Raw genomic sequence first — 11561 nt, 5'->3', positions numbered from 1 at the left:
GTGAGAGTTGTTGCCAAACTTTGCCTTTAAATTTTGGCTCCTTTAACAATATACAAGGTCCTTAGAAACAAAAAGAAAAATCCCAATAAATTTTTTATCTAACTAAAGTTTTGAAAGAGATGTAACTTGTAACATTGATAATGAAACTATCATGCAAAGATTTCAAAATAAGAAATTTCTTAGAAGAAAATTGTCAAGTTCTGTGTGTGCGTGTGTTTTGGTCAATACATGAAGTTTTATTTTGATTAAATTTTGGTCAATAATGATAACCCTAAAAAATATTCTTGGATATATATATAGCAGTGAAGATTGACCAACAAACTTTATATATATCTATATCAAACCCATAAAATTGTCAAACTGTGTGTGAAGTTCTATTTTGATTAAATTTTGGTCAATAATGTCAACCCTGAAAAATATTTCTAGAGCAGCCACAGTCGTTATATATATTGCAGTGAAGATTGACCCGCAAACTTTATACATATCTATATCAAACCCATATTTACAAGCTGCAAAATTTGAAGTGTGGATAACAATGGAATGGGAAATCATGAAGGCGACACGTAATACTGATAAACTTGACCGGCACCAAGTTGTATATTTTCCCAAGTCCCGCTACGACATCTTTTTATAGTAAACAGTTGCTTTTCCAATATAGTAATCTCAACAGAATCCTCATCGATCTACACCTATAAATATGTGTTCTTAGCCCAACACTTCCCACTGTAATCTTCACTCTAGATTTTTGTTTTCTTAAGCAAAAATTATCATCTTCATCTGAAATTAGTATGGAAAAAATGGCTGCTAATAGGGCCACAAAGATTTTGCTTTTGGCTGCTCTTCTTGCAATCTTGCTCCTCATGTCCTTTGAGGTGGCTACTGCTGTGGTTCATAATGCGGTGCCAGAACTTAAGCTTGGTTTGTAGAAAATGGCCTTCTTTGAGCATCTTTTATTCCACTTGGCTTAAATGTTTCATTTAGCACGCTAAACCTTTCTATTTATTTTTAAAACTGCAATCTCTTTGCTAGCCCCTTTTTCAAATTGGTGATACTAATTAGTTGTTATAAATACTATAAATTTTGTTATGTTAAGTCTTACGAATTTATATAGGTTCTAGTTAGCTTAATTGTTATTTTAGCCTAATAATAAGAGCAATTATTATAAAGTAGACTTTATAAACTCATGAGATTCAAACTTATCTATCACAAGAAAAAAAGGTTTTATGAATTTATCTATTACCGATCATATAAAATAATTCAAATCCCCATTTAGTATTTTGTTAAAATAGCGTCAATCACATTTATTGTTAGAATATATAGTTTGTTAGCCTTTGATATAATAAAATTTGTATTGTTTATAATCAGGGATGCACACTAGGGCCCTGTCCCCTGAGTTGCAAAAGGAATATATATATTGTAAATATATAAGGGTATAATTCAAATCGGTCCCAAGGAAACTAACACTTGGCCCCTCCTCCCTCTAATATCTTGGCCACTCCTCCACATATCAACTAGCCCAGACAATCACAATCCACAGATGATCGGCCTCTCCTAACTCGAAATTCTAGCTCCGACACTAATTTTAGCATTTTCCTTCCAAAATCTAAGCTTATCTGTTTTGCATAAATTGTCTAATAGCTTAGATATATAGTTAAGCTATTGGAGTTATAAGAGCATAAGCAATGAACTCATCAAACCAATCTTTTCCCAAATTTTGTTTTGTCAAATCCATTTTTTCATAAGAGCATAAACAATGAACTCTCTCTCTCTCTCTCTCAGCGCCGCAGGCTAAGAGTTCGAGAGTTTCAATAGAGTAGTAGGTGGAGGTGCCAAGATCTTTGACTTTGATGTTGAGAGAGTAGAGGTGGGAGACGAGGGTGTCGTTCAAGGCGCACCAGAAGGAGTCCGCTCCGACCATGATCTTGAGGGTTCGAGTTGTGGAAGTGGGTGCGGTGGGCTCAATCATGGTGTTGAAGGGAGGTGGAGGAGGGAGAGTGAGAAGTAAATTTTTTTTTTTCCCATTTTTTAATGCGTGAAAAATATAACGTTTGGTAATAAATAAATAAATAATACAAATATAATATTTATACGGATTATAAAAAAGAATAGAGAGTTTGTTGTCAAGTGAATGCTCAAACACAGTGGAATTTAGCTTTATAACTTCGTGACAGCATAAGCACCTTAACCATTTTTTTTCAGTTCAAGCACTTAAAAAGTCAAGAAAAGAAATAAAACTTCTTGGCTGCCCTTTTATCCTTTCTTTTTTAATTTTAAATTATCATAACTTTGGTAAGGAAATAGAGAAATTTACAACATTTGTGTGTCTATCCAAGTATTTGACAACATAATATTCCTAATTGTAGGACGCAGGCTCCTTCAAGCGGACTACAACACCACCGGGCGATCAGGATACAACAGCTACAACACCGCTGGGCGATCAGGATACAACAGCTACAACACCGCTGGGCTGGGAGGATATAATTGATTCACTAATACTTAGTAATATATGTAACTGTGTCCCAAATAATTAAGTTGCTGCTTTGTGTTGCTATAATATTATGCTTGATGCCTGAACCATAATATACTTTGGTTCTGCATAAGTTGTTGCTAGGAAGACAATAATGGCGGTGTTGTCATATATATATATATATATATGTTACTTTTAGATAGAAATATAGAAAAGGATGTGTGTCCTAGCTCCTACGTGCGTGTATGGAGTTTCAGTGTTAATAAAGCAGTCGTCATCTACGACTGAGAATCTGCAGCTTTTCTCTTTCGCATCATTGTCTTTGGTTTTTGTAATTAATAAAGCAACTAATTGTGATACTTGTTTTTAAAAAATCGATGTTATAGTTAATATTCTTCCTTCTTATCTTCAAGTCTATTATTATATATGTGTTTGGCATTAATTTATTTAACTTTTTTTGTTAAAAGTGGGTTAAAGTATATTTATACTTAAAAATATATATATAATTGAGGTTTTAAAAAGCCATTTGCTATAAAAAAATAAAACCCTAATGCCAAGTGGACTATACTAACATATATAAGATCTTCTATTTTCCTATTTACTACGTACACAAGCTCCATATTTTACAGCTCCTTTTATAATGCATACTGACCCGCAGTACTCGAACAACATGATTACATGACCAATTTTTGCCGTCCTTTTCTGGCAAAAACATGTGTCGCATTTTGATATATAGGCGATTGTTAAATCCAAAACTGATGTTAATGGATCACGATTGTTAAACAACAAATAGCATAGTAAGCAAGAAAAATAAGTAAATGAATCATATAAAAAAAAGAAAATTGTAATACATTATATTTTTTTAAAGCAAATGATAGAAACGTTCACCACGATACCGTGAACAAGACTCGTCAACTCACGATTAAAAATGTTTGTTTCATAGTTGCAATAGAAATTAGAAGAATAAGTTCAAATATAACCTCTCTATAAGTTAAGTGAATGCTATTCACTTTCTAATCTTATATTTTTTCACATAAAAAAAAAAAAAAACACTAAAAGAAAAAAGGAGTTGAATAGCACAAAAATCTTCAAGTTTATAATTTGATAATTAATTCAAATACTTTGCTAGCCTAATAATTAACTATACAAAAGAATACATGAAATATGAAATAAGGTTAAAATCGCCTAAAATACGTTTTTTTTTTTTTTTTTTTTTAATTGAGGTTTTAAAAAGCCATTTGCTAAAAAAAAAAAAAAAAAAAAACCCTAATGCCAAGTGGACTATACTAACATATATAAGATCTGCCATTTTCCTATTTACTACGTACAGAACCTCCATATTTTACAGCTCCTTTTATAATGCATACAGACCCGCACTACTCAAACAAACATGATTACATGACCAATTTTTGCTGTCCTTTTCTGGCAAAAACATGTGTCGCATTTTGATATATAGGTGATTGTTAAATCCAAAACTGATGTTAATGGATCACGATTTCTAAACAACAAATAGTGTAGTAAGTACAAGTGGAAAATGGGCAGGTTGAGTCACAAATGAGTTGGGTCATAAATGGGTTAGGTGTATAATTACTTATTTATCCATTTATGACTCGTTTATATATAAATTAATTATTCATTATCCACCCAACTCATTTAATTAGTAACCCGCCCATTTAACCCAATATGATCCAAATAAATAAATAACTTGTTAAAAACTTTAAAAACAAAAATTAAAAAGTTCAAAAATCACTTTTCCTGTTTTTTCCTTTCATTTTCCCTTCACAAAATTCATTTCTCAGCAACCAAACAAAGCCACAAAGAGAGAAAAAATAAAAAATAAAAAAGACTTTTCTTTTTTTTCTCGGCAACGAAACAGAGTTTGAGAAAATATTACCTAAAGAAAAAGAAAAAGAAAAAGAAAAATAAAGCCCTAGCAACATCATATAGCTAAGGAAAGCCCAATAAAATTCATGAAACACGGAGAAGTTAAAAGGAGGGAAAAGGTTTTCATGGAAAAACAAAGCTTTCCCGAGAAACAAACATGGGGTACATTGAAAGAGCTTCTACTAGCTTGCGGCGTCCACCGTTTCGGCTGGGACTCCTTCAAGCTCGTCAGATTCCGACACTGATTCCACAAATAGCTTCCTCAACGGTGACCAGAGACTCAAAGAATTGACCCTGGACTTCAAATCTCCATCGTAACCGCCATCAAACAAAAGATCTCAGTTAAATATCAGAAATATCGACCAGATCTAACCGTTAATGAAAACATCGTTCGCCGATATCGATAACCCATCTGGATTCTTACAAGAAAACGAGAACGCCAGCGAACATAACCAGATTCGCCAAAGATGAAGCTGATACACTACCTTTGGTGAACTTTGATTCCATTCCCGTTCTCTCTCTAGAATTTCCTTTTATTTGGTTACTAAGAAAATCTGAAGGAAAGTGTTTAGGCATAGAAATCTAGAGGTTAAAGTATTTGGGAAAGTGTTTGGTTACTGAGAAAATCTGAGGGAGAGTGAGACTGAGAGGGAGATTGAGGTCATACTGTTTATTTAAGTTTTAGATTTTAGATGAGTTTGGGTATTAGTGGGTTTATTTAATTTTAAATTTTAGATGGATTTAGTAAGTATTAGTGGATTTATCCATTTAGACTCATCTAATTAAATAACCAAAAGGGTCTTTATCCATTTAACCCAAATACTCAAATGGGTTGGGTTAAGACTTATCCAAATAAAATGGATAATAGGCGGGTTCATAGATATGGATAAAAATTGCCACCCCTAGTAGTAAGCAAGAAAAACAAGTAAATGAATCATATAAAAAAAGAAAATTGTAATACATTATATTTTTTTAAAGCAAATGATAGAAACGTTCACCACTTTAAGCAATCCACTGTATCCACATAAAGAAATACTACGAACAAGACTCATCACCTCACGATTAAAAATGTTTGTTTCATAGTTGCAATAGAAATTAGAAGAATAAGTACAGATGTAACCTCTCTATAAGTTAAGTGAATGCTATTCACTTTCTAGTTAATCTCGTATCTTTTCACATACGGAAAAAAAAAAACACTAAAAGAAAAAAGGAGTTGAATAGCACAAAAATCTTCAAGTTTATAATTTGATAATTAATTCAAATACTTTCCTAGCCTAATAATTAACTATACAAAAGAATACATGAAATATGAAATAAGGTTAAAATCGCCTAAAATACATATTTTTTTGGTTTATATTTTACTTTAAAAAATATTAGTTTAAAATTGAGTCTTTTAAAAGATATACATAAGCAAATAAGCTAAAATGTTAGGAGGGGAAAAAACTAATCCAAACTCATACTTTAAGGGGGGGGGGGGGGGGATATTAATTTACCCAACATGTTATGTAGTATAGAATTGGCACTAAAAATATTTATATTTGAGAATTGCTTGCTGAGTTGATGAGGAATGTCATTAATACCACTCTACAATATAGAAAATTTAGTATACAAACATACATTAAAAATGAGTCAATACAAAAATTAAGTTTAAAACTTTGTAATAAAGGTTTGATGAACAAGTCACGTCGGGCACAAGTTCAACTCGGTCAAGTTTGGGTCAAATCGAGTTCGAGCTAGAAACTTCTTGGAGTAAAACATATTATTGTTTTTTCTAGGTGTGTGCACAGTTCGATTGTTTCGATTTTTTTCCAAATTTTTTATTGGACCATTGAGGTCAGATTTCCCATAATCATCGTGTTGCATACAGCCTGAGGTCAATTTTCTAACCTACAACAATGCGGTGCAGAGCAATCGGTTTCAAACCCATAAAGACTAACCCAAAACTCATATCAAAGACTTAGTGACCACAAAGATCAAAACCCATAGATCAAAAGACAAGTAGATCCACAAATTCAAGCCCATCAATCAAAGATAATCAAACACAAATCAAATTGAACCCACAAAAAATCAAAACTTAGTAACCACAAATATCAAAACCCACAAAAACATATCAAAAGTTCAAAACGCCAAAAAAATGTACCTAAGATCAAAACTTGTGAGAGCAGTGGCATTAAAGATTGGAGCTTGAAGAGGAATGAGGAGTGATAGACCAAGAATGTATTGACCCCTTGTGATATATTAATTGATTAATTAGCCAAATTTATTAATTAATCAAATTAATATGCAATATACATGGCAGCACAAACAAATCACCAAATAACTAAGTATGCAATGGAAATTAAGTTAACACGGTGATTTATTTACGAATAGGGAAAACCTACACAGCAAAAACCTTACCGGGTGATTTTAAGGTCACCACTCTCGAGAATCCACTATTATCAAAACAAGTGGTTACAAGTACGTAAAGGAATCTCAGTACCTTATACTAACCTACAATTGAACCCTTACCCCAATACCCAATTGGACTTGTTCTGTAATGACAATCTCTCCTTTCAATGCACGGCTCTCAGTACATAATTAACAAATAAATGCGCAGATCCTAGTACGCGACTTAATCATCAACTTGAGAAGGATGTTAGTTGTAAAGTTGTTTAGTTCATCACACGATGAAGATCAGGAAGCTCCTTGGTCACAAAATTGTTTGGTGTACAAACACAGCAGTTTCTTCAAGAGAAAGAAGAACTAAGGCAAACTCTATCTCCGATCACAATTTGTATGAACAAAACTTTGCTTCATACTTGCGCAACTGTGCATGTTTTAACTGCCCTTAAAATAATCCTTATATATATTTAGAGTTATGAGAAAAGAAAACCCAAACATACATTCATGGATTGGATGAAAATCAACTCTGAAAAACTAAACTTCATAAATCTTGAAAGATGCTTTATCTGTCGAGCCTCAAACTGAAACAGCTCTCTTAAACCCCGATAGATACTAGCTGTCGAGCTAGCTATCAAGATTTAATGAACAGTACTTCTTCACTTGATTCATGGACAGACTTGCATGGTTTTAACACTTGAACTTGAAACATATCCTAGATTTACCCAAATACAAGTAAAGTGCGTTTTGTCAAAGGATGAGCCAATTACGTAAAATGTTGATATATGTTTCTAACTTGAATCACATATGTCCTAATAAGGAGAGCTTGTGTGTGTGTGTGTGGAGGTGATGTCACTGCTATGTTTGAGAAAGGAGAGTGAGATTCTGAGAGATTATTGATTTGAGAGAGAGAGAGAGAGAGAGAGAGAGAGAGAGAGAGAGAGAGAGATGGCATAAACCCAGATTTAAAAACGTTCACAATATACTACTTATAGCAGCGAATTTAAAAAGGTCACTAAAAAAACGCCGCCTAAACCCAGATTTCTTGTAGTGGCGGCAATAACTAAGGTTCGGGTTTGTTTGGTGTGGGTTCGTCATGGCGAGCTTAGGGGTTTGCTCCAATAGCTAGGTTAGGGTTTTTAAGAGAGAGAGAGAGAGAGAAAAAGTTATGAACTTCAAAAATTAAAGAGTTTGAAGTGTTTTTGAAGATTTATATATAAAGCTCAACGCGGTTTGGTTCTTATCGTTTTACCCTTCCCAACCCTAACAGCTTCATCGAACTAGCATCAAAATGGACTTTAGCCTCTTATCTCCGATTTCAGTTCTATCAGCCGGTACGTTGAGTGGTGCAGCCCCATCAATTCTGGGGGTAGCAACGGTGCAATCAGTTTATGCACACCACTAGTTATTTCTATGACCCATACCCTTTTTTTTTTCATTCATGTTTGGAAGGATTATTGAGTCATATCCAATTTAATTTATCAGGTCTGCCTAATTAAAAGGTCAATTTGAAGCTATAACACATTCCAATTCTGAATAATTTGCGCACTGACAAGCATTGTGATAAAGTTACGTCTTATTCTTGAACGATGAAATGTCATAGATTACGATTACTTATACAATATTTTTAGCTCCACCTCTTGGCCTTTCTTGCAATTAATCTAAATAAACCTGACTACACTTTTTGCAATCCTACATACCACTAACTCTTCTTGATTTTTTACGAGAATATTATATGATTACGTGAATTACACCCATACGACAAGTACACATTTGGGCTCACATGTACTCAAGAAGTCTTTGTAAATCTATGCTGTGAAGCCAACACAACAGTACCAGTCCAAAATTGTGTTACCTACCCATGTATATCATTCAGTCAAGTAATCCATACAACTAGGGTCAAGATAGCAATTCACTTTATCCAGTGCTTGAATTCATATACAAGTTTACATGGACATGCTACGTCATGATGTCCCCCTTTTACGTGGTACATGACCCCTTCCGCACCCCCACAAAAGTTTAGACAAGTTCAAACATTCAAAGCACCACGAAACCGGCCATTTTATACCATTTCTATTATCTATTTGATTATTATCTATTATCTATTTGATTATTCCTCTCTACTCCATTGACTTTGCTCCCCTTAAATATTTAATGTACGCTCTAAATACACTTCTTGAGAACTAAACCAACAATGCTTGTATCACTATTACCATCATCATCATCTCCTCAAATAATTTCCCCTTTCTCTGTTTATCTCGATTCCTTGTTTACCTTTATTCATTACTCAGCATGGATCCATCAAACATCCCTGGCAGTAAATCATTCAAAAAAGAGATCCAAGGTCCTCGTCCTGCACCTCTCAGAGTACATAAAGATTCCCACAAGATCAAAAAACCACCACTAGCGCCGCAACATCCCTCACAACCACAAGTTCAGCCTCGCCCGCCGATCATAATCTACACGGTCTCACCAAAGATAATTCACACCAACCCTAATGACTTCATGAACCTAGTTCAACGCCTAACCGGTTTATCATCATCATCATCTTCTGCATATTCTTCCTCATCAGCGCAAGCAGCTCAGTCCAGTATTAATCCATCAAACAGCGGCGCACCATCACCAGCGGCTTGTTATGCAACGATAGAGAAGGCTAGGGACTTTCCTGAAGGGAAGAAGAAACAGCAAGCTGGGGAAGTGAGTAGTGTGGAAGAAATGGAGATGGTTCATGGGGTTGATAGGACGGGTTCGTTTCCGGGGATTTTGTCACCAGGGCCGGCTTCACTTCCTCCAATTCCTCCGAACTTTTTCGCTCCACCATCTGATCCTAGCCCGTTTACATCCTTCTTGCATGATTTAAGCCCCGCGCTTCAAGCCGGTAGCAAAAATTACCAAGAAGGTAGTTTCATGCTTAGTCCTTCAAACTTATTTTCACCTTATATGATTTCCCCAACTGCACCATCCTTTGATTTGTTCCACAATTTATTTGACAATTGATTTTCTTTTTGGTTCTGAAAGAAGAGAGGTATAGAGGTCTTTTTCGGTGTAGCTTTAATGCTGAAGATGATAGAATGGGGTACAAAACTCTAAAAGAAATTAATTTTGGTGTGGATGCTAGTTGGAAACTTATTAATGGCATTACCTGTTTCTTTTGTTCAAATACTTTAATTTGGTGGGCCATATGTTGGCGGCAATTGGCCTCAAATTTCATCTGTCTTATTTTGATTACATTCTTTGTTATGTATTGTGGCGTGTGATCTGCAACATTTACATTTTTTTTAATTTCTCTCTTCGTAATGCTTTTTGCACAAATTTTACACTTTGCTTCCTCCTCATCCCCCATGTTAGAAATTTTATTATTCTTTTTTTTTTTTTGGATAGATGCATTAATGCAGAATGTGGCAGCAGTGCAGGTGTGCTAGTGAATACTAATTTTCATTTGCCAACATATTATCTGGAAAAACAATTCAGCAACACTTTTTTTTTTTGGTTCTTTTAATCTTTGGTGGTTCATTATGAGTTAAAAACTCCCTCTTAATTAGGGGTATATTGATGCATTAAAAGTTCAATGACTTCATTGCCATTTACATAATTACATGCACGGCATTCAATCAAGAAAACCTATCATGTTGAACGGGGCCATTGAAGAAAACTCTAGGCACCTAAAACTAAGGTGATGAAGTATTAGCGTAGATTTGTTCTTTTAGTATCAATTTGTAAGATGTGGTGATTGACAGAGAACAGGTAATAGTCGCCAAGTGACTGATACATAAAAGTGATTGCCTTTCAGTTCATATTTTGCATTAAAATATGCAATTGTTTGTACCGGTAGTTTTTTTTTTTTACCTGGAGTTACTTCATCTAAATCTTTACTTCGTTTCTAATGCATGATGCCATATACCAATCTTACCATACAAATCTCTTGATAGCCATATCATGCGTTTAACCATATGGGGTAACTAATTTATAAAAGGATCGTGCCAACGGATACCCTTAGAGCAATAGTTAACAATTTATTTTAGAAAAAATTTGACACTACTTTTATGGAAAATTAAAAAAGTTGTCAAAACATTAATCGCTTTTTTTTTTTTCTTTTCTATAAAAGCTTTCTTTAAATAAATTATTAATCATTGTTTTAAGGGCATCCGTTAGCATTTTTCTTTATAAAAAATAATAATAATAATTAATGCCAGTGCAGTGTGGTTGTTGATATTTTTGTTATGTGTAGGTACTTTTGGGTTTTAGCCCAAATAGAAATATATTTGGTTCATCTTTAGGAGAAATTATAAGGTCCATTAGAAGCACTATTGAAGCAGTCCTCCGTGGTCCTTCTAACCAATAAAATAATATCATTTATACAAATATGACATCACCTAATGATTTTTTATTTTTTATTTATTGTACTGATTAGGAAGCTGACTCACACATTTGCATAGATGACATTATTTTACTAGTTGGCAAGACCACTTCAATAGTCCTCCAAATAGACCTAATAATTTCTCCCTCTTTAGGCTACTTTGGTTAGAGAAACGGCAATGCTTTGTTATAAAATCCTTATATGCTTGTTTTGGAGGGGAGATTTCATATTGTAAGTTGAGGGAAATGCCACATTAATTTTCTTAGAGTTCAAATTGGGGGAAATGTGAAATTATGGCTCAAATTGGGGGTAATTTAGGGAACATTCCATGGTATAATTTTTTTTTTTTTTAAATCTAATACCACATCAGAATTAAATTAGGCTGCATGATCTCCTTACTAGCCATGTTTACAAGAAATTTAATGGAATATGACAGAAGGACCAAAAGAGCTCATTCACACTTCGTTTGGGAGT

At 34.0% G+C, this 11561-nt stretch overlaps 1 protein-coding gene and 1 long non-coding RNA gene across 2 annotated transcripts; both read left to right on the top strand.

Annotated features, from left to right (window-relative positions):
* The first annotated feature begins 549 nt into the window (after window positions 1-549).
* LOC111999114 (uncharacterized) lies at window positions 550-2826 on the top strand. The gene is made up of 2 exons (XR_002881561.2): window positions 550-918; window positions 2364-2826. It is a non-coding gene; the product is annotated as an uncharacterized LOC111999114 (long non-coding RNA).
* A 6061-nt stretch (window positions 2827-8887) lies between these two features.
* On the top strand, window positions 8888-10012 carry LOC111994578 (protein MKS1-like). Its single transcript, XM_065772722.1, has one exon. It carries the CDS (start codon window positions 9023-9025, stop codon window positions 9725-9727), a length of 705 nt encoding a protein of 234 aa, XP_065628794.1. The 5' UTR covers window positions 8888-9022; the 3' UTR covers window positions 9728-10012.
* Window positions 10013-11561: the final 1549 nt, after the last annotated feature.

Source organism: Quercus suber, unplaced genomic scaffold (assembly GCF_002906115.3).
Source record: "Quercus suber isolate HL8 unplaced genomic scaffold, Cork oak 2.0 scaffold_62, whole genome shotgun sequence".
Lineage (NCBI taxonomy): Eukaryota > Viridiplantae > Streptophyta > Magnoliopsida > Fagales > Fagaceae > Quercus > Quercus suber.
Note: the sequence above shows the minus strand (reverse complement) of the source record. Positions and strands in the feature narration are given on the sequence as shown.